At 40.6% G+C, this 24,568-nt stretch overlaps 1 protein-coding gene across 1 annotated transcript; it reads left to right on the top strand.

The window, feature by feature from the left end:
- The first annotated feature begins 13,073 nt into the window (after positions 1 to 13,073).
- Positions 13,074 to 22,926, top strand: nubp1 (nucleotide binding protein 1 (MinD homolog, E. coli)). The gene is made up of 10 exons (XM_084370719.1): positions 13,074 to 13,159; positions 14,306 to 14,410; positions 14,581 to 14,714; positions 15,248 to 15,316; positions 15,864 to 15,896; positions 15,992 to 16,082; positions 16,172 to 16,326; positions 18,942 to 19,052; positions 20,839 to 21,025; positions 21,523 to 22,926. The coding sequence occupies exons 1-10, from the start codon at positions 13,129 to 13,131 to the stop codon at positions 21,573 to 21,575; spliced, it is 969 nt and encodes a 322-aa protein (XP_084226845.1). The 5' UTR covers positions 13,074 to 13,128; the 3' UTR covers positions 21,576 to 22,926.
- Positions 22,927 to 24,568: the final 1,642 nt, after the last annotated feature.

Below are 24,568 nucleotides of genomic sequence, written 5' to 3'. Positions count from 1 at the left end.
CGAACTGCACACATGCTTTATCATGACTCTTTATAATATGATTTTTTGATCGATGGAGGTTTTTTTGCTCATGCAACTTTCCCTGAGCTAAGAAAAGAAATTTAAAAAATCTGTGACATCATCACAGTGTAAAGTCTATGGGCCGAAAAGGAACTAGCGCCAAGGGCAGCAGGAGAAACCCTTCAGCGTATATTCAGTGGGCGGCATAACCAGGAAGTAATCCCGGAAGCGAGATAACTTTTTTTTGGCATATGCGCCAGGCGAGCAACAGTCATTAGACTCAATGGCCGCCATCTTTCACTGTCTAGTTTTATTTAAGTGTGTTTATTAAAAAGGTCTATGACATGGTCCAGTGGGTAGAGTACCATGGACGCTGACTTCTTCTTGCAAAACTGACCTGAGCTGCTACTCAAGGACACACAGACCCCGAGGCATGAGGCGTGGACACTGTTTCCACAAATATGTCCAATGTTTGTTATGTCTCTTTTGATCTTTTTTGAAAAGTGGAAAAATGTGCACAACAGCTGTAGTATCATTTATATTTCCTGACACAATATGAGGAGAATTCAAATTTCCGTTTGACTCTAATTAAAAAGGAACCTAAAAAATGATGCTTAGATAGCGCAACGGACAAGTTTTCATAATTCAGCTCCAATGTTAGATTCAAACAGACCGAGATCTACAGATTCATGTTCGAGGCTTTAAAACTACTATGATACTGCTCGACCCCTCCTTGTACACACTGCAGGCACGACATTTATTAGGATTCTCTTTAAAAGCCTCAGGTCGCCCGCTCGTGTAGCTGTGCAAGAAGAGCAGGTTACCACGGACAAAAATTCTCATTAGACCAAAAACTCTTCTTAAAAATTTTTGCACACGTTCACGTTTGTACACGTGCAGTGTGTACATACTCATACACATGACATAGCATATACACACACACGCACAGGAACGCACACATAACGTGTTGTGCAGGCAGGAAAGGAATGGATGGAATCAGTATGACGCATTGTAAGACTTAAAACAATGGATTCTCTCTCCCATTCGCTTTCTGGTTTTTCCTTGTTGGATTCTTTGCATATAGACATTGAGAAGCATTCACACACACACACACACACACACACACACACACACACACACACACACACTAACACACACCCAAACATTTATTCTGTCCATCACCTGAGTGTCAGGCTGCTGTTGAACATTTAAACATTGCACACACACACACGTACTCCCACAGCTAGAGCCTGTTTAAACAACAAAGCAATCCCATCAACCTCTGCTCCTCGGGCTACTGACCCCACCTACGACTTCTCTCACCCAAACACACTTTCACACACAAACACACACATGGACAGGAGTGGTGGGAACCGGTTTGACCTCTCTGGCAAGTGTCAGGTGTCCACCAAACAGACAGGTAAACACACTGCAAACATTGAAGACCCACTCACACGGTATGTCACTGTAGGCACATATCAGTTGCCTGCTATTGTCGTAGACCTATAGGTGGAAACAATAAGGCGGACACATAAGGCTTTTTCATTCGTATCCCACCTGAGGCAGATAGATATTGTTGCTGCCTCCTGATGTTCTGTGTAGCTTTTACCTTTAAGATTCCTTGATGATTCTGTATTAACCCACATCTTTATCTCTGGAATCTTTCATCAAAACAAAATCAGAGGTTTTACCAGAAGAGGAGTGGGAGCTGTTCTCTTAACACAGTCCCATCCAAAACTAAAGAGACGTGTAGTTTGCAAGTGCATCATATCTCTTTTATGTATTGCTGGCCATGTATTATTTTACATGTATATGTCCATGGGTTTGATGGTGGAGTCAATGACAATATAAAAAAACAACTTTTATTTGTTGAATTATTTCCAGAAGCAAGACAGACCCAGCTCACATTGTGAAACACAGTGTTTGAGACATGTTTTCCCTTTCTACAGTGTATGACCCAGAAGTCAGGAGCATTGCATAAGAAAAAGTGGAGGAGGCTCAGAGGCTGCAGATCTACATGCACACATCAAACATTATAATCAGTGGGTTAAGTGTTCAAGACCCTTATTTAAATAACAGTCAATAACAGAAACAGCTTTAAAATCTGTTGAAATGTCTCAAAATCCAAATGGTTGGAAGAATCTTTGAGAACACTGTGAACAGTTCAGTTTTCAAATACCAGCTGGTATTTATTTTTCATTAAATCTGATGCAGCGGTCTGTGACTCGAATGTAATGTTAATACATGAGAGGCACAAACAGGGACCACTCTCACTATTCATTCATGCGTCCTGCATAACTGTGACAGTTTACAGTTCCTCCTGCAGTGTTGTGTAGAGCAGCAGTGCAGCAAGAATGTGGGCAGTATTACATCTGACATGACATATAAATAGAAGGTGAAATATCATGTAAAAATATATTCTATATCTATTTTTTTTTGCACTTAACACAAAATCCCTTGTATCTCAAGAAATGTATCTCATGAAACTTCATGCCAGCAGTGACTGGTGTCCCCTGCTGTTGCCTTCTGCTGTATGCGAGCTGCTTTCATGTGTGTACAGTACAGTAGTGCCTCCTGTGTGACCATTAAAACTCAAATCTCCCCGCCGTCCTTCCTTCCACAGCACTTCTACCACCTGGATACATGCCAGATACACACACAAACACACACACACACAGATCTACAACCAGACAGGAAGCACCCCCCGCCTCCCCTGTTCCTGTTTCTCACAGCATGCATGTGTGTGTGTGTGTTTGTGAGTGTGTGTGTGTCCACACTCGCTCTGTGGAGGCCTTCCACTGTGGACAATCAGCAGGAGGCACATTGAACGGCACAGGAACAAAACTATACAAAGATACGAGATAGAAGATAGCGGAGGATAGAAGCAATATTATTGGAGAAGAAAAAATATACAGAAAATTATACAGAAAGAGTGAATCAGAGATAGTGACCAAGTGGGAGAGATGTGATTGTGGAACAATGCTGGCGGACAAACTGTTTTCTTCATCTCTCTCCTCCCTCCCTTCCTCTCCTCTGTTAGCAGGAGGGAGAAGTTCAGACGGCGTTCATATTGCTGCAGATAAAAGTGAAACGCTACACTATTCTGGACATGTTTCTAAATGTTTTTAAGTCTAAAACAAATTTTTCTTCTACTGATGCCGTTTTTTATGGAGGGTTATAAATACTACGGCGGAGTTATACAAGAGTGTTCTCATGCCAAGCAAGACACTTTTTAATATATATCAACTTTTGAATGCAAAAATGCAAAATTGAATGCATTTAGCACGTAGCATAGAGTGCCAGGACCATGAAGCCGCATTCGTCATTCGTCATATGAAAACGATAGACGCAAGCCAATCAGGAACAGAGTGGGGCAGGTCCTGCTAGAAATCCAGTGGGATCCATAAAAACACATAAAAGAAAACTACTGTCTAGATGTGGATTGTTAACTAAAATGAAAAGAGGAAGACGCGCTTTAAAAATGATGTGTGTACAGTGGAAGTAGTTTAAGAGGAACAAAAAGAAATCAAATTGAATTGTCTTATACGTAAATTACTTCTGTTTGCATCAAAAGCCTGGGGGGAGACACAAAGTTACAACAAGCAAACAAAAAGAAACTCTCGTCACTTTTGCCAACTCTTCCTGCTTCCCTCTTCACCCCCAGCCGTGTGTGTGTGTGTACATGCCTAAACAGACAAGATCAGGCAGAGATAAAAGATGACACCCACACAAACACACGCTACTTTCCATTACATTTGCATCCCCAGATTTTCATTAATTTGCTTAAGCACCCGGCCGCATGACACAATGCCACATGGACGGAGAGCCAACCGAAGCAAGCTGGAATTAAACCGAACGTTGGAGAAGGATGGCAGAGGAGAACTGGGAGTGACTGTGAGATTTAGGTCAAGAGCTCGGCAATATCAGGGTTTGTCCCTTGAAAACACACACGTATAAAAACATATAAACGAGGGCACAGCCACCCAAACCCAACAAGTCAACAAGGAAATGAGTAGTGGCGCAAGTATTGCACTGATAAGAAGCAGCCATTAACAATCTGTAAATTACACAGTCATTACGGTTTATCAGCACTTTCTGTGTCAGCTGATGGACAGACACGCCTAGCTTCACTCATTTATACGCTGCTAACTTAATCACCTTAAGAGTCTAAACCAAACCAAACCAAACAGTTGGTGATCAGGGTTAGTCACTATATGACATTTCCTTTTATCGAAAGGTTTTTAATAAACTCCTTACAGACCACCACTCATGTGCTCAGTTTAGCTGTTCATCTTTTGCATTTCACTGATTTGAATATGAGATTTCCTCATACATACACATACAGTGTCGAGTCACATCAGCACAATGTCTAAAGGGAAAATCAAATTTAAAGAATAAGGCATTATAGATTAGGGAACACATATTGTACATTAACTACTTTCTTATTAGCATGATTATTAGCTCTTTATTAGACATTATAAAGCACTTAGTAAGGCCTTATTCTCCCTGACCATGTTCTACCACTAATGACTGCTTTGTGATGGTAAATAAGAAAGTTCTTGCACATGAATACTTATTATGCTTTACTTAGTATGGACCTTGCCACAAGTACCACAAGATACAAGTCATTCTCCAGTTTTCATTAAACTTTTTTAAATAAAAACACAAAACATCCAATTGATTTCTAAATGCAGGAACAAAATATTTCAATTTGTACATATTTTGGTTTTGCAGGTTGATGGTTTCATCCGCAATAGAAATACAGTATGTCCCCAGTGACTCCATTGGCATTTTTGCTCATTGTGATGTTAATTCTTGGAGCATCTTCATATGCTCAATATGCTCACAACTAGAAAATACATTATTAAAAAAACCTACAAAATACAGTATGCTCAGAACTACCATAACTCTCAATCGCTCTCTGAAAACCATCAACCTACGTCTCTGCTCCAGGACCATCGCTCACTGGCGCCAATGCACATTGTCACCACGTTTTGCACCGCCCGCCACGTAACGTACAGTTGAGGAACATCTTAACTTAAAATTAGCGAAAATAATGAATACTCCAGCTATTATGGTTTCCATTTAAGGGTTGGCCAGTTGGTGGTCACACAAGTTCTACAAGTCAATAGACCATATTAATGCCTAACAACAAATGTAAATATGTGGTGTGTTATCTACTACCACCTCATAGAGCGCATATTTACCAAAGCATATGAAGATCATAAGTCATTTACAATTTCCTTCCAATATGCTACTAATATACATGCTAATATTCAAGTGGTTAATGGTTAATATGTGTGCCCCAATATTACAGTAAGTGTTTACCAAAATTCAGATTGAATATCTTAACTGTGCTGCAACAAACAGCTCCTGATTGTGACTGTGTGTATTTCTCGATGTCAGACTTACTGCTCAAACACGTACAGCAGATGTTTTCTCCTTTCTATGGTAGGAAATACAGTGTAGCTTTCTATCCTGTCTTAGAAGTTTAAAACTTCCCTGTATGTGTGTGTGCGCGCAAATGCAGAGGGAAACACTTCTGTCTAACCCGGTGTCACCAGAAATAGGCCACTAGCTGAGCTAATCTTCCTTCCTTAACATAAACAGTCACGCACACAAGGACACACACGCGACTGGCTTCCCTTCCTTGGAACAAAGATATTTTCATGGTCATCTCAACTGTCCCCCCAACTGTTGGATGCAGATACACAAACACAGAATGAACCCAGACAGAGAGATAACAATGGTTATTCTGGGGTTATTCTGTTCAGGCAGCCAGTCAGGACAGCTGAGCGGGAGCAGGAGACACCACCCGGCCTCCCCGTCAGCCAACACACCGCCGCTCCACTCCGCTGACCTCTGACCTCTTCCGACCGGGTGTGTGTGTGTGTGTTTGCTCACATGTAGGCAAGCTTCCATGCCTTCGGCATTGTGATGGAGGCTGTTTGAAGTGTGAAGGTTCTGGCAATTCAAAAGGTCAAGTAAGGGTACCATCAACACACAGCCATCTCATATTCACTCACACACACACACACATCACTATCTTCTGCTTTAGAAAAACATCAGAGTGCTGACCAAAAAAGTCCACTCTGAGGCTGAGTTGCAAGGTTTGAGTTTAGTTGTTTGGGGGAAAAGGGGGAAATGTTTGATAAGTTTTGTCTGAGCTGGGTGGTGTATGTGATCAGGGGTTCGGGTTGCGGGCTGGTGAGATGGAGGCTGGGGGATGGAGGCATGAAGACTTGATGTCTGGGATTCCTTTGGCTACAGCCTGACCAGAATAACTAGTAAGAAGTATCTGAAATTCCTCTTCCACTTGGGCTGCAAAGCATGCCGTTTATTGCTCGACTATATTGCACAACATCGTAAATACAACTGCATACTTCATATATTCCATTTTAGTTACAAGGCTAGGTTCAAAAAATTAAGCTACAGCTTCTTCTCACCTATGAAAGGCCTCCCAGCAGACTGATGCTTGGGATTTGAGTGCGTGGGAAGCCAGTGAGGGACCATGCCTTTTTCACTCTCCATGTTAAATAAATTGTTCAACATTTTGTCAGATATACTTAAAAACTTTCTTTCCCAGAGTCAGATAGGAAGCATGACTCTGTCCAACAATAAAAAAATCCACCTACTAGCACATCTAAAGCTCAATAATTAGGTCCTGATAAAGAACCTATTGAACCTATAACATTGTACAAAATTCAAACCTGGTGGAAATTTAAGTATTTCATGGTTTCGGGCCATGGGAACAACAAAATGGCTTGCTAGCACACCTAGAACTACAAAAAAGTCTCTAGGTGCCATGACCCAAACCCAACAGGAAGTCAGCCATTTTGAATGTAGTGCTCACTTTTGGTGATTAGCACATTGTGCTTCAACAACTTCCTCCTACAGCTTTCACCAGATCGATTTTAAGTTGTGTCAGGGCAATCTTAACACCTTTGTGATGTACAGTTACTAAAAGCTTGAGTTCCGATTGAACGACATGGTTGAATCTGCAACACACTTCTCGCGTTTGATAAACGTCGCAGCCTCAACACATTTAAATGCAAATATTCAGTCACAGTCGTAGCGCACCCTAGTGGCAGCAGAAAATGACTTGTTTTAAACACTGAGGAGAACCTTTTTGTGGCAATCATGACTTGAGTTATGCTGCCAACTAGTCTTGATATACTTCGACCGAACGTGTCATTAGTGAGTGTTCTCTATAGCGCAACATAATGGAGACAGGAAGTTAAATTGACGTGACATTTCGCAGGCGTGTCGCAGGCCCAAAGTCCAGCTGTTGTCCACGGGGGTGCGAGGGCCCTTTCATCACTGCTTGCAGTTTAAATTATTATGTTATGACTTTTGTTTAATCTATGGTGTCATAATTGTGATTTTACAGGGAAATATGTCCTACTTCTTGGCACATGTACTGTAGATTAGACAAAAAGCTAACCAGCTGCTGGCTGTAATTTTTCATATTTACCCCAAAGACATGAGTGTGGTATCGATCTTCTCATCTTACTCTTGGCAAGAAAGCAAAAAAGCGTATTTTTCCAAAAAGTTTAGCTATTCCTTTAAAGCAACTCCATGCTGATTTGAGGAAGAATGAAGATCAAGTGTTCTTGAGGCGAAACTTGTTATTAATCCTATTTGTTTTCTTAGCATTTTATTATCTGTGACACTTTCAAGATACTATGAATGTGCCCCAACCTTTCATCTGAGTACCCGATATATGACATTTCATCTCCAGACATTTATAACTGTTTTCTCTGAAAAATGAGCACAAAACAAAACAATTTTAAGTATAATCTGTGTGGGTGACTAATAGAGATGTGCATGTGCATCCACACGCAAACTTGCACGCGTGTACGTGCACGCACACACACACAACATATTCCTTGTAATGGTGAGTAATGATTTTGCATAGCCCAAGTTTAATGCGTGTGGTCATCATCACTTTGCATTTTATAGAGATGTGGCCTGTGTAAGAAACATTCCTTCCTTTCAGTGATGAGATCACTCTCAAAACAGGTGAAACTGCTTTTGGTTTATTCAAATTTAACGTCAAAAGCTCGCAAAGCACACATGTTATTCGGTCGGCCAACAAGGTGCAGTTAAAATAGCTAAAATAGTCTCCGAGGGGATGACCCCGCGTGACTGCAGCAGCTGAGAATTTCATTAGAGAGGGAGGAGAGAGGAGGAACGGGAGGAGGAGGATGAGGAAGATGGAGGAGGAACACAAACCACAGAGAAGTGCTTTTTAAAATAACTGAATCTGTGACATTCTGTCTTTGTGGGGCAACGTCTCTAACACCAGGCCACCACGACTCTCTCATTCATTTTAATAACACTTCAAAAACAACTCGGTAAAGGCCAGGTAAAGATCTTGGTTTGCATCGTCATCAGGGTTACAATAATAACCACATGGTTAAGGTTTAAGAATGTTTGGTTGAGGTCATTGACTCTTTGTAGGAAACCAGAAGCAAACAGGGTCTCTTATGATAAAGTCCAACATTTTGTTGTCTTGACCATCCACCCCAGATTTGTGGCTCTGTATTAAAATCACCCGACTTTTTCATTTTCTCCGCTACAGGTCTTTATCCCTTCAATGTAAACAAATGACACTTTTGAGCTGATACTGTCATTTTCCTCTCAGTAGGGCTGTCCCAAAAAAAATACAGGTTTTGTGTCCAAAAAAAGTGACTCTGTGTCAACTTCCAATTTTACTACAGTGCAAATGTGTCTAACCGCACATTCAAGTTACTTTACCTTGAAGGCTACGCACACATACAAAAGCAGGCTTTTTGCATTGCTTTCCCAGAGGGTGATTTTGAGTCTGAACGTAGCCGTAGACAGTGTCGGACTGAGGATGTTTGAGGGGCAGGGGCGAAAAAAATAAAAAGGGCACCAGCTGTATGCGGTGGACACCAGTGCGTAGAAAGTCGTGATACATATTGTGAAGAGACAACACTTCAACACGTTTTGTTCAATGGAAGGTCACCATAGAGGGAACTTTATCAAGTTTTATCGACCACAGGGCATCCAAGAGGGCAATTTTGGAGAGTTTTTTTGAACATGGGGGCACCAGGGTTACTGAATATTTAATGAAAGTTTGTATTGAACAAGAGAATGACATGAAGTGAACACTTTGCATTTGTTTTAAAGATATTTAACAAGACACTCTGTTTCCTCTACACTTGATTATTTTTCACATGAAGTTCGTTAGCTGAAGCGTGTCCAGATCACACCCATCTTTTTTCCATAAACGACTCACTTCCTCTTTCCTCTTCAGTTGTGTGACAGCTCTGCCCTGCCGCACTCCCAAACACACACACACACACACACACACACACAACTCTCTCTGTTAATCCTTATAGAAAAAGTGTGAGTTATGTTAAGGCTGGTGTGTGTGTGTGTGTGTGTGTGTGTGTGTGTGTGTGTGTGTGTGTGTGTGTGTGTGTGTGTGTGTGTGCATGTGCGGCATTGTTCCCGGTGTGATGACTGCTTGTGCAGCCAAGGCTTAACTTTTGTGCTGAGTAACTCTATGACCACAATCTGACCTGAGTCTATTAGGGTGTGCGTGTGTGTGTGTGTATGTGTGTGTGTGTGTGTGTGTGTGTGTGTGTGTGTGTGTGTGGACCACTTGCTGAATGGACAGAATGTGTCTGACTTCATGAGGGACTATCTAGTCAACTGCTCAAATGAACCGCATGTACTTACACAAAACTCACAACTTCATTTAAACCTAATGGGCGTAAACCTCTTGTTTTAGAGCACACACTCACAAATATATCCACTTACATGCTTAATTGTCATGCTAGCAGCAGTGTCTCTCGGTCACTCGGTCCATCACTTTGGCTAAAATACTCAAGTCCTTCACATCCCATCTAGCGCCATCATCAGGTCAAAAGTACATCTAATAAGTTGCTGTACTTTGTGATGAGTAATCACAATAAGTGTATATGATATAAGCTAATGTTAGCATGCTAAGATACTAAACTAAGATGATCAAAATGGTAAACATATCTGCTAAATATAGCATGTTAGGACATGAATGATCTTCTGGTAGATAAAACATGATAAAGTGGCCTCTATGGTGGCTTCCAGTGGAGAAAATATGTTGAAGTGCCGTCTCTTCACTATAAATATATCACGACTTTCTGTGCGCTGGTGCCCTTTTTATTTAATTTTTTTCACCCCTGCCCTTCAAACATCCTGACTCTGCCACGGGCCAGGATGATATTGATCTTATCTAACTCGTCACTGCAATGCAAACAAGTACATTTCCCAAAATGTAAACTTTTGTTTTCTGGTTTGTTCAGCGTCAACACTGATGTTCTCCAATCAGGCTTTTTACAGGGTTGTCACATTTCAAACACATGCTAGCTCTTTGTTGTCATAGTTTTGGTTATTCAATTATTTACTTTCTCCCTGTACAAATATGCAGTACATACCTAATATATATGTGTACTTTATGTACACATACTGTAGGTACTCATAGCCACAACAGTACTTTCTATGCTATGCTCACCCAGTCCAAAACTGCATGATCTCATATGGATAAAACTGTCCAATAACTGATGTGTAGTTTGTCTTCTCTGTCTGGAGATTTCAGCAGAGCATTGTAAACTGGATAATGTCTGCCCTGAGTGTCTCCTCTCTCCATTCAAAGGGCTAATTCAAACTTTTTAGCTCTTCCATTAAAGGGTGTGGAGAGGCACTGGAGGAATAGCAAAGGGGAGGAGTAGGACATTAAAGCCATTTCACGAACTACTCTTCCAAACTCAAGTCTCCTGCTGCGCTGTTGTTTGTCTCCGCTTAGACTTTCATGTAGCCTCGAGGGATAATTTACACACCTAATGACACCCATGTCTTTGCTCTCCCTCTCTGTGCTGCCCCTCCTTGGTCCTTTGTATGTGTCTGTCTCAGTGCCTTTGACATTTTATGGAAACATACATACATTGTTGTGTTGGAAAGACATCTCAATCTAGTTTTAATACACTGTGCTGTGGCCAGCTGTTGGTTGACAACCTACCATGCATGTGAAAGAGTGGTGAGCAGTGAATAAAGCTCTCCAATGGCTTGTGTGAATAAGTTTATCAGTGACGGATGGGCCATCACAAAGAAAATATCACATTACACACTCTCGACAGGGCAAACAATTGGGGGTGGGTAGGGCACACACACTCACACACACACATGCACACTGAACACTTCACCCTCTCACTTGATATTCCATCAACCAATTACCTTTTACCTATTATTCCAGTGAGCCAGTAAAACCACTTGGTCATAAAGTTTGAATGTGTTGAATATGCGACTACAAAAGAACCACATGACAATATAATCAGCACACACACACTCACACACACCTGTCTTGTAAACTCCCAGAGTCATAAAATGTTCAAGTAGTGGAGAAAGACATCAAGTGTTGTGTGTACCATGATTATAAAAGCATCATGCCAAGTTACAGTAAGTGTTGAATATATAGAGAGCATTTACACTGTAAAAACTTACTCATACAAACGGCATTGTTGATGCTTCCTGAGGATATTACCGCCCACTGAACTTTAAGGCCCCTTGTGACTCACTAAACTGCTCACCTTTGTTATGAGTTATGTACTCAAATGTCACGTTAATATGGGACTGAGTGACACATTTCAGACTAAAGCTTTTCTAAATGGGGACAAAAACTGTTCTCAATTGGCTGGTTTGTGGGTCAGTGGTTAGGGTTGGGGTTAGGGTTACACTAAGGTTAGGGATCAGCAACTAGTGGTTATGGTTAAGGTTACAGTAGTGTATGTCACTGTGTGTGTGTGTGTGTGTGTGTCTACTGTCACTTTTGCTGGCTGCATGTAGCTCAATCAACAGCGCTCCCTACTGGACACACTTAATCACCTTGAGCTTCATGTAATAATCACTGTAGTTTTACTGTAAGACACGAAATGAACTTCCTGCTAATTCTAGTCAAAATCATTGCAACATAACTGTGTTAGACTAAATACTGAGATATACGTGGATGCTGAGTTAATGTATAGAATAGACTAGTATATTTTTTTTGTTTGTATTTTAGCTTAGTACGTTCCCGAAACAGTTGTGAAGAATTGAATGGTACACCACTGTGGCAGCTCTTTAAATAAGACGACTAAGGTTTGATGAATTTGCGTGTTCATATTTGGGTGTTTTGTATTCTGGCTGGGGGGCTTCCTTGTGAATGTTTAATAATGTCAGTTAGTGTACTGTTTTAACTGCAATTTTCAGCACTGTACCTACTTTCTTCATGTTAAAGGGAGTTAAATGCCGCCATTAAAAGAAGCTAATAACCTGCATGGCATTGTTTGACCCTGAGAGAAGTATTGTAGAGTTATCTGTTTTTTTGCAAACAAAATGTATTATCTGCTGAACTGTTTTGTATTTAGAAATGAGGTCCATGTTTCATTGGAAAGCAAATATGAATGCAACAGGCTACACTTGTCAGGAACAGGACGATGGATTTTTGTGCTTTGAGCATGCAACTAGAAATTACACCCAATTGTTGGTAACTTATTACCAAGGTAACTACAAACTAGTTAATTGAAACCATGTTTTACACCAGACATGTACATCTGGCATATTACAAACATTTGTCATGTTTGCATTTGGGTGTAAAGTCTCTTACAAAAAGTATTTTTGGCCTGTGGCACTGAGGATAGAGGATGGTAGACGCTCTGAGGCTAATGTCAGAGAATACAACAAATTTAGCTGTGATATTCCCGAAATATGACCTTTTTTCCCTTTAAATATTAGGCTATGGCGTCATGCTAATAAGAAAAATAAACCCAACAACTCCATTTATTATTATTAATTATTTGTGTGTATTCAGTTTTCTTGTTTACCATTTTTCTACTTTTGATAGAAGAAAAGAAAGAAAAGGGAAGGAAAACTGACTGAATTAAGATTAAATTTAGACATTTTTATTAAATTAAATTGAATATGGCGCCAGATAAAACGCCGAATCATATATTCTGAACACATTATGATATACAGGCTACAGCACTTTCTGAAAACATGCTAAAATCTGTATCCGTCTATCCAAGTTTCAACTTGTGCGTACCCGGAACCTTCGAAGGGGGACGACTTTCACGGGAGGACACAAAGATGGCAGACGTACCAGATAACGCTCCAGAACGTGAGTTTTTAAATGTATTATTTTGGTGACTTTGACCCGTAAGACAACATAGTTTGATTTGCGATTTGGTGTTTTGTAATGTTATCTGTGCTGTGAGGTGTTGGTGGGTTTTAAACAAACGGCTGTTACTGTTAGCTGCTACCTGCGATGTTCCTGTTTGTTTTGTTTTCAGGTGTTTTTATAACCAGGCAGGATATCAGCTAGCTAAAACATGAAAAACTCTTCTGTACTGGTGATGTCGCAGCTTTTAGACCGAGCTAAAGGCTTGTTCGAGTGTGAAGTTCTGTGACGCAGTTATTAAAGTGTTTTCTCAGAGCCATTAGATAAACGTCAGCAGATTAATGCCAATGCAGAAGTTGCCAGAAGTTTTGTCTGAACAAGATGTAATAAATACACAAAAGGCTGAAAAATAAACAGTACTGAATATATTGTTATATGTGTGAAGAGCCGCCACATTAACGTGAATGCATTAAATGTTGCTGAGTCATTGTGACACAGTTAAGATTCAGTGTGGGACAGCAATGACCCAAGACTTAATGGGTTGTTTTGTTTGTTACCTTTCTTTAATATTTATATAGGACTGCTACGAACAATTATTTTCATTGTGGATAAGTCTGTTGATTATTTTCTCAACAAATCGATTGGATTTTTGTTCTAAAGTGTCAAAAAATGATGTAAGATTTCAATCAGCATGTCCTGGAGCCAAAGATGACGTCCTCAAATGTTTTGTTTAGTCCAGAACCCAACGACATCCAGTTAACTGTCATACAGGAGGAAAGAAACCACACATTTAACCACATTCAAGCAAACTAATTAATCCACTATCAACATAGTTAGTGATGAGTTGAATAGTTGACAACTAATCTATTAATTGTAGCTGCCCTCATTTTATACACATTTCCCCAAAATTCAGCTTGACACATTTGGTATGTTTGGAAAGGCCAAAGTTTGGCTGCACAGCAGGCGTTCGAATTGGCGTTCCCACCAGCAGGCAGTAGGGTTGAAGAGTTCAAATACAGTATATTTCCACCATAGACTTGAGTTTAACTTCAGCCACCAGAACCAGAATATGTATCAGTTTCTGATCAGTTTAAGATGATCTGACAAAGTAGACACTTACAACTGATCTCTGTTTAATCCTTTCAGACTGCCCGGGCACAACAAGTGAGCTAGCAGGGAAGACTTCGTCATGTCAGGGCTGTCCCAACCAGAAAATATGTGCTTCTGGAGCTGCCAAGGCCCCCGACCCTGGTAAGACTGTCAACACACTTGGTAGTATGATAATTATATGTACTGTATACAGTAAGGCTGGACAGTTCAATGTGAATTACAGGTAAAATTAGTAGTTTTAAACAGATATATCAGTGGACGCTTGTTTTGTCTCATTTGAGTGTCTTCATCTCCTCCTGTCTCATCTGCAGCCATCGCAGAGATCGGAGAGAAGCTGGCGACGGTCAAACACAAGATCCTTGTGCTGTCTGGGAAAGGAGGAGTAGGGAAGAGTACCTTCAGTGCTCACCTGGCCCACGCCCTTGCAAGTGACAGCACGAAGGAGGTATTATAAAACATAAATAAAAACAATCAAGGCTATACTGAGGTTTTATCTAATCCCAGTCATTATGCCCTGTAGTGATCATCTAAACACCACTAGAGGTCACTAGAGGTATTAACAGAGGTTTAAGTTCATAGAGTTCAGACAACTAAAGCTGAGATCATACACCCAGTTTAGCTGATGTTAGGCTGTGATCCAGCTTTCAGAGTTCCTCTTTATGTGCCTCCACATGTCAACAACTCTGAGCACCTCGCAGTGTGTCTGCCTTTGCCAAAACCCCGTCCGGCTGCATGCTTAAAGGGCTGTAGTACAACCAACGTGGATACAGCTGTGTTAGCCATCCTCCTCCTCCTCCCTCTGGTGTCCACTTTTATCTTTCCAGCCTTCAGGTCACTTTGTTCAAGCTTCCAGTCAGAATAAAGTCTCACATTTAAGCACACAGAGCCTAGATATTCTCAATGTAGCTCTTGAGAAATGCAGGATTACAAAACTGAGTCTGAGATAAGAACAGTTCTGCTTTCTCTGTGTGTTTATAGGTCGCCCTGCTGGATGTAGATATCTGTGGTCCATCCATTCCGAGGATCATGGGCTTAGAGGGTGAACAGGTGAGTTGAGGGCAGAAATGTTTACAATGATACACTTTGTTAGATTCTTCCCAAATAAATTACTCATCGTTAGGACTTTTCCACGACATAAAAATCATTCTCTTCATGCGGACGTGATGATTTTGACTTTATTTTGATGTCACAATGAGTCATCATTTAAGTGGGAATAATAATTTTCCATTTTATTTTCACTGAAGAAATATTTTTTAATGATGATGTGTTTTTTTTTTCAAACAAGCATCCCCGTCCCTGAAGCACCACAATGCTGCTGTTATAACAGTAAATTGTGACACATTTTGCCTTTATCAAATACATTCAGCTCCTGCGATTTGGATATTTCACTTGGCTATTTTGCGGTTTTCATGATATTTCAATTATTTTTTCAGCCCTTACTGTTTTGTTTTGGTTTTATTCTATTCCTCAGTGAAATATGTATATATGTGTTTTATGTGTGTGTAGCTTGAAGGGGCTTATAACTTTCTTGTCATCGTGCAACCCTGTGCTGTAAAATGATAAATGATTCCTCAATCTGTCCTCTTATGCACAGGTTCACCAGAGTGGCTCAGGCTGGTCTCCTGTGGTGAGTCATTTCAAGTTTTTCAAACTAAATGTTTTATTTTTTTAAGATATTGCATATATCATGAATGCATAAGTGTCCGTCTGTGTATGTTGCAGTATGTGGAGGAAAATCTGGCGGTCATGTCTATCGGCTTCCTGCTCAGCAGCCCTGATGATGCTGTGATCTGGAGAGGCCCCAAGAAGAATGGTATTTGATTTTTGTGTGTGCTTAGAAATGTGTTTCACTTTTTCTAAATGTCTTCCCACTATATTACCCGTGTGTTGTTCTTCTACCAGGGATGATCAAGCAGTTTTTGAGGGATGTTGATTGGGGGGATCTGGATTACCTCATTGTTGACACACCCCCCGGCACCTCTGATGAACACCTGTCAATTGTCCAATACCTAAGCTCCACCCACGTTGACGGGGCCGTTATCATCACCACACCACAGGTAGCACTCACACACACTCGCACTCACAGTCCAACTGACACTCACACTCATACTCACGCTCAGACATAAAGCCTGTGACAGTTACTGCAGTAAGTAACATTAAAAGCATTTACAGCAACTGTAAAGGGGGATTCCGTCTGCATCTACTATCTCTCCATCCTATTTGACTGCTTGTACTTGACGTGGTATTTTAATTACATTTCCCAGAATGACTTCTAACCAGCCACCTGGAGTTGTTCATTCAGTGGTGGATTTTATGTAACTCCAGACAGTAATAATGATAGCGAGAGTGACACCAAAAGCCACAGCGATATTAACGGACAAAAAATGAGAGATGCTCGTGGGCTAAAAGCACGAATCATTACTTGTTACTCATAACACAACATCGCTACAACTGCCTTGCCAGATCTTAGCACTACTCTCCACGTGGATATTGGTATATCTGCCTCTTTGTGACACATTATTTGCAGCTCACTGACAACGCTCTTTATCAGAGGAAATAAGCGTTGTTTTTATGTCCCTAAAAAAGAACATCTGTCGTGAGAAAAACAACAATAGAAGAAGAGAGTAGTTCTAAGTCTTGGTGAGATGTCGTTTTAGATTTCCTGGAAAACCCCTTCAGTCTGGTGACTGTAACCAGTCATCACTCCACCTACACGTTTGACCCATAGCTAAATTTGGTAAGTCACCCACCCGTTGTTGAGGGTATTTAAAAGTAATTCTGTGAAGTGTGGGCACATGTGGGAGATTGAGAGACACGTTAGAATTACCATGTGTTAATATTATAGGGATAACTTTAGTTTAGTTCATTAGGATCCACATTAGCGACCGCATTGTATTCTTCCAGGGGTCCACAACAAGCTTTACATCTGTGGCGATCTCACATGTAACACCGAGCAAAAACATAAAATATAACAACTTACATAATAACACATTACATTACAAAATAAACAGGACAAGGCTAAAACATTCGCACAGATAAGACAGCTCCTGGTATCACAATGGTTAAGATAAATGTAGTACAGTGATTTCATTCTATGGTGACAGTGATGATGATGATCGGTGATTATGATATTATTACATTTGGAAATGATGAATGTGTTGCAGATATAGTACACATGACATTAATGACCTGTTCCAGACATTTAAGGCACATTTTATTTAATTATTTACATCGTTATTTATTTATACAGCGTAGAGTGACAGGGACATTGCACAATAATTACATCTCTGTAAGTGTTCCAGTTTAGCCATCCCGGCTAATTTCCAACTGCAGTCCCTAGGCAGGTGTAATGACAGCTACAATAGACACATGAAATACATTTAAAAGGAACAACAATACTGTACATTTAGCAAAGCACGTCTAAAACAAAACAAAACTTAAAAGCAAGGAGAGAGAGGGATAAAACATAAAACAGAGAGCGCGCTTCAGAATATTTGAGCAAGTCACACATTCACTGGAGAACGACTGGCAGTAAAGTAATCCCAGTGTATCATTTAAGCCATAACTGAGCTGCTGTTGTTCCCCTTACACTTTTTTTTAATTTTTTACAGAGTTACTCAGGAAAAACTGCTTGCAAAATGCAACCACAATATGGCAACCAACAGAGGATGCTATCTTATTGCAAACCTATAAAAAGCCACAATGGCTTCAGTGTGCCTACACAAGCAGTCATAGCACCATATAAAGTTATGATCTATCATGTTTACTAGTTATTTGTTTACACGAGACACAATAAAAGCAGTAAAATGGTTGCAACACTTTAAGTAAAATACAGAACAGTTCACCCTGTGTGCTTGCAAGCATCCTCTTCTACACAGGTACACGTTCTGAAATCTACAGGTGGCATAAACTGTGTGTTTTGACACATAAACACAACACAGTCCTGTTAGGCTTTAGTAGCTGCCTGCTCATTCTGTCACACCTGGTTTGATGAGGGCTTCTGCATTGTTTGGTTGACAGGACACACCTTCAGTATGAGGTGGGTGTGCTAACTAAAGAGGCACCAAGGACTCTGATGGCATAGCAACCCACAGACACACACATTTACACATTGACATGTTTTTATGTATACATACATAGTGTAAATGTAAGACGATTGTCACACTGAACTTGTGTTCTTGTTTGCGTCGTCGTTATGTGCAAGCAAATCATTTGTTACTGTATTTAGTGAAAGACTTAATCAGAGTAAACACTTCCTGATACTTAAATTAGACTGGGGCCTATGAGGTCAGACAGCAGTACAAACACTTCCTCATTCCTTCAGCTCTCACTTGACCAAAACTAACCACACATGAGCCGGGAATTACCCAAGCAAACAAGCCAGTCCATTAGATATCAAGAGACAAGTCTCCAAACTTGTGATAATGAAAGTATGAGAAGAGTGAGAAGAATTTATTTTTCTTAACAACACATTTCCACATGCAAGCAGCTCAGCTTGTGGCTGTTTTTCTCAAGGGAACTGTGATAGCCGTTGTGAGGGAAGAAAAAAAAATATTTGCGCTAATCCTTTCTCTTTCGCTCTTTCCACCGGGGTCTTCGTTTCCTCCCTTTCTCTCTTTCTTTGCCCTTTTTCTTTCTGTCTGTCTGTTTCTGTTTCTTTCTCTCTCTCTAGGAGGTATCGCTGCAGGACGTGCGGAAGGAGATCCGGTTCTGTCAGAAGGTCAAGCTGCCGATCATCGGAGTGGTGGAGAACATGAGTGGCTTTGTTTGTCCGTCGTGCAAGGTCACTGACTGATGCACACACACACACACACACACACACACACATAGTGATGTAGACAGACAATCAGACAGACGCAGTCAATCAGGACCAAGTAGATTTCATTCCGCTTCGCTGTGTCTGATTATCTCTTTTAAAACTATATGAAACAACCAGCACATGACAGACAGAACAGACACCCAAACAAAACGCCCACGGCAAAGAGGAAGCGAGGTTGCAAATTAAACTATAAGGGTTGACAGACATGGTAGAACCAGTATAGTCTGGTAGAACTAAAATAGTTCCTACATGAAACTGCTCACAACAAGATCTGACTAACAAGATAATGTTTTCTGGAAAGAGATATCGATGTTGAGCTTTCAAATGTATTATTTGGCTTTTCGAGCACCACGAGCCAAGTGCCTTGTAGATCTATTATATTTGAAATAAGGCAGACGTCTCTATCGCTGATGACAAGAGGAAAAATATGAGTGTTGATTTTTGGGGTGCCTTTTAAGCTATATGACTATCAAGATGTCTGAATGCATCTCAGCTGGTTCAGGTTAGGTTCACCCAACAGCCACAAAGGAAGCATGCAGGGTGCAGGGTTTCTCAACCTCACGCAGGTGTAAACAAACATACTGCAGCAACAAAACTCTGTGTGTTTCTTCAGACTTGTTGTATTTTTCCTCTTACCATATTTGTTCTCTAACATGGTATACCTAATGGGAAGCCTCTGGATCAGCCATCATCCCATCCCATGCTGGTGATTTGGCTCATTTAATGATATTCATTTGAAGTGCGGTTGATGTGACAGTAAAGGACTGTTCTTCCAATACCGGGCCCGCAGATTTTCCAAATCTTTGCTGTGTTTTCCTGAGCGGATATTAATCACACCCATCTGCAACACATTTTCTGTGGAAAGTCCATCTGCTCGGTCCCACAGGAAGAAACACATGTTGTAGTTCAGTTCAGCACACCATGGGGCTGGGCAATATATTGATATTGTGTCAATATTTTGATAAGAGACCACATATTGTCTTAGATTTTGTATATAGTTTTATCTTAATATAGCGTTAGTGTTGTCTTTTCCTGGTTTTGAAGGATGCATTACAGTAAAGTGATGTTATTTTCTGAACTTACCAGACTGTTCTACTTGTTCTAATTCTTGCCTTTACCCACTTAGTCATTATATCCACATTAATGATGATTATTTATCAAAAATATTGTGATATTTGATTATGTCACCCAGTCCTCGCATTCATGAAGTGCTTTTGAAGAGATTTCAAAATTGAGATATATTGTGTAAATCAAAATAGCCTAAAACTACTGCGATAATATTTTAAAGGTGCAATATGTAATAAATAGCCACCTGTCAAATTTATACTCCAAGCAAATATGGGGCAGCGTATCACCAGTGTAAACTGCTAACTGCGTCAAACTGTAGCTGCTGTAGCTCATTTGGCAATCCAGTTAGCTTAGAGTTTTTGAGCCTCTTGACTTAAAAAATGGTATTAGGAGACAAGATGGGCAAGGGCTAGCTGGTTAGCATGCTAACTTCAGAAGATATCTCTGCAGCACAACATGTAGATGTCTTTAGCACAACGGCAACGCTGTTGTTTTCTTCACATACTGTTGGTAATGTTAGTTAATTTTTTTACGTTTTGAACTGAAATGCTTTCATATTGCACCTTTTAAAGACAAATCGCCCAGCCCTAGCACAGTAGCTCAAATCCTATGTGATTTAAGGTCCATAGAATCTATAAAATGCAAACATAACTCAGAATTTTCTTCATCCTCTCTCTTTTAGAACACGTCACAGATCTTCCCTCCCACCAGCGGGGGCGCTGAGCGAATGTGCGCAGATCTAAACCTACCCCTGTTAGGAAAAGTACCCCTCGACCCGAGGATAGCACGAAGCTGTGACGAGGGCAAGTCTTTCCTCAACGAAGTACCTGACTCTCCTGCTGCCAAAGTCTACCAGAGCATCGTGCAGAGTGAGTGATTCTGAGAATACAGACGCAGGCGTCTCCAGTTCGCGTTTTGCCACCTCTCACATCATGATGTTATATTCCTTGGTAGGGAAGTTTGATACGCACACAGACATCTTGCGGCTTCCAGCGAAGTCCATTTTATTATTTTTGATGACTGGATGGTTTACTTGATGTCCCAATTCCTGATTAAATGTAATGAAAGAAGAAGTGAATGCCTTACAAATGGGAAGCAGTCGGCTAAAGCGGAAGAGGGAGAGATCGAGATTCAATAACTGTACTTGCAGCATGAGATTAAAGTTAGAGGAATCTGATGTGGTTTGTGTAACAGATGATTCACTCAGGGCGTTTGCAGAAACAAACACACACACACACACACACACACACATACAAAGATCTAATAAAACCGGTATATTTGCTTACATATACTTAGAATTCCTAATCAAGTCCATCAAACGGCCGTTACCGTCATCATCACACTCCTCTCCTGTCTCATCCACCAGGTATTCAGGACTACTGTTCCAACCGTGTGACAGAGGAGCAGAGCAACCGCTGAACCCTCACTGACGGCAGCCAGAACTCCAAGACCAATCATGTGATGAGAGCGTGGTAGAAATGATTAACTACTGAATAAGAAACGCACACAGGAGAGCAAATAAGTTCAATAATGCACCATTCACCAAAGTCTCACAGAATTACCTCAACATCACATCAGTGATCAGAGACTTGTTCCACTTTGTAATAAAGTAAATATTTAGAAGTAATTACAGGTTCACAACAATGAGTTAATTTATCAAAATAAGCACTTGGGCCTATGATATAAGGCAATTATAAATGTTTATTTTATGTTATTGTCTAAAAATTCTATTAAAAGACCAAAAGAAACAATGTGTTATTATGTTGTCTCTCAGTATTGCAGCATTTCACAGCCTCTAAGTGGCTCTAAGCGACAAGCCCATTGATTCATGCTGAAGATATAAATCTACAACAACTGGGCAGTGTTGTTGTTTTGTCTGGGACTATATTCAGCTGTAGATTAATACACATTTGGTGTATGAGTGAGTACTCGTAGCAGTGCTCAATCAATTCATAGTTTCTTTTTCTGATCTATGAGACTGTTGTGGATCATATGATGCATCCTAAAATATCAAATTTACACTGGCAGCTCATTTAGTTGATAAAAAGAGTTAAGGACTGTCCCCGATGTGCTGCGGTAGGCGATATCGTATTTGGGGAAGTCAAATCTCTGATCGTGTAGTACGTCAAGCTGTAGTGTCAAACATTTAACCATTTCATTAACCATTACCCAAGTTGTGTTTGCGGATCTTCAGGCCCAGATACACTGACTCAAGTGTCAAGTTGTTTTTTATTTTCACACACATATTGTAGGGACAAAGTTTAATGTCTCCATGTCTCTTAGGTCAAGAGTTACAAACACAAAGTTGAAACAGGAAAGTGGATTAGAATGTAAAAAAGTGATTTCAAATTATAAAGAAAATTAAAAACACATTATAAATGGTTTATAAACAACACCTCCTGAGTATCAGCAGGGAGAGAAAGTCACATGATGGGACCAATAGTGGGACTGCTTCTGTGAATGTCAACCTTTCAGGTCAGATACATGGTTTGCTTTGTTTTTAGCACCCGTGTCCTGTGAATGTAAAACTGTGAATCCACAGTAGCAGAAGGTGAAATGTACCAACATTTGGCTGTTTTGAATGTTCTTCACCAACCAGATGTAGTTACAAATTGAGGGACTCAAGTTGATCCAGCATAACCTAGAGGGTAATTAACAGTTTTCAATCATTTGATTATCATTTTGTCATAAACAGTTGTTTTGAACACGTTGTTTTGTGTAATGTACTTGCTTTAACTGATTTATAGTAAAATAAATGACCAAACATGAATCTCTTTCAATGACTTTTCTATCAAAGTACCAAACTATGAAGAAACCTTTTTATTAATCTGTTTATGAATCAAAGATCACTTGACAACACCTGTCGTTAATGTTAAACCCGTCAAGTACTTTGCCATTGGACTTCACTGATAATGATTTTGGATGTGTGGACAGCTTTAGTGGTGCATTCAGGTTTACCAGATCTGTACTGCCAAGTCCTGCCACCTTGTTTTTGTGTGTGTGTGTGTGTGTGTGTGTGTGTGTGTGTGTGTGTGTGTGTGTGTGTGTGTGTGTGTGTGTGTGTGTGTGTGTGTGTGTGTGTGTGTGTGTGTGTGTGTGTGTGTGTGCTTTGCCATACATAGTCGTAGTTCCTCTGGGTTTCACTGAAAAACACATGTGAAACTGCATCTGTATCCTGCTAACAGACAAAACAACAGCAGCCACAGCCACACAAAATGTTTCCCACACATTGGACATGCCACGCTGCGCTACATTTACTTTATGATGGTGCTAATTGCAGTTTATCGAGCTATAAAAGTACGACTTCAAGCACTCCAAAATGCCCTCCATTTGGGGCATTTCTGTGTTTAAAAAATACACTGATTGTAAAAAATACTGTCAGCTTAATTTCCTAGAATACAAGCAAATTTAAGAAACTAAATACACGATTCAATACACAAAAAACCTTATACAGAATGTAAAAAATAGGTTTCTGGTGAAAGACTGAAAGCACTGAACTGTTTCAGTATTGTGTGAAAAAGCACATCAACTTCTGTTGGTTTTGGCAAAGCTGCAGTGTTAATCCATTATTTTAAAGCAAACTATCCGTAACACCGATGAGCATTAACCAATTTTTAATTATTGACCTAGCTGCCTTTCTGTCATTAACTTCACTACATGAGGTGTGGCCTGGGTGAAGCTAGGCAAATGAAGCTGGGTGCATACGGGGCACGGCAGTAGGGCATGCTCTCTCCAGCCAAACCAGTTCTAGTCCCTAAGATAAACAATAAAGCGGACTCATTTCTTATATAAAGAGGCACCTGCGTTCTTGTAGTGACCAGAGGAGACAGGCTGCTGTATATGAATGTTCGGTTAAGTGTGAACAATTGATGACAGACTCGACATGGAGTGGGGGAGTTATTTTAAACAGAGAAATAAACAAATGTATTTCCTCCTGTGTGATATTGTGTAACAGATAAAAAGTACCTAAAAATCAGACAAACAGTGACTCGTCAGACCCGATTGTTGTGAGAAACTTCACCTCCTAATGATAATAATAACTTCTCTACCTCCAGCTTTCACATGCATTCTCCATAAAACTGAATCAATTCCTCAAACCGCCCTCCCCTCCAACCACGCAGACACCTCCCTCTTCTGATGAGACTGCCTTCTGAGCAAAATCATTGTCCCTTTAAAAAAATTAAAACAGAATCATCTCCACTAGTCGCTGTCGCATGCGAGAGGTCAATGACCACGGAGCAGACTTCGTCGCCATGGCCCAATTCGGGGAGGTTCTGGACGCAGTGCGGCTGGCCCTCACCTGGGCCTCTCCTGCCGAGGTCCGGGCCCTGCTGGAGGGTTTGGTGGAGGACCGGATCATCTCAAAGGCCTACAGCAAGAGTTTGAGTCTGCCCCGACCGGCTCACAGCGAG

The sequence above is a fragment of the Pagrus pagrus genome (assembly GCF_965226575.1).
Source record: "Pagrus pagrus genome assembly, chromosome: 13".
In the NCBI taxonomy this organism is placed as follows: domain Eukaryota; kingdom Metazoa; phylum Chordata; class Actinopteri; order Spariformes; family Sparidae; genus Pagrus; species Pagrus pagrus.
This window is presented reverse-complemented; position numbering and strand designations above follow the sequence as displayed.

What these genes read in the sequence shown, in the direction of transcription:
- nubp1 (XM_084370719.1), top strand. Translation starts at nt 13,129, where the DNA reads ATGGCAGACGTACCAGATAACGCTCCAGAAC. An exon ending in CAAGTGACAGCACGAAGGAG is followed by an intron (nt 14,715 to 15,247) that starts GTATTATAAAAC and finishes GTGTGTTTATAG; the next exon opens with GTCGCCCTGCTGGATGTAGA. An exon ending in TTGTTTGTCCGTCGTGCAAG is followed by an intron (nt 19,053 to 20,838) that starts GTCACTGACTGA and finishes TCTCTCTTTTAG; the next exon opens with AACACGTCACAGATCTTCCC.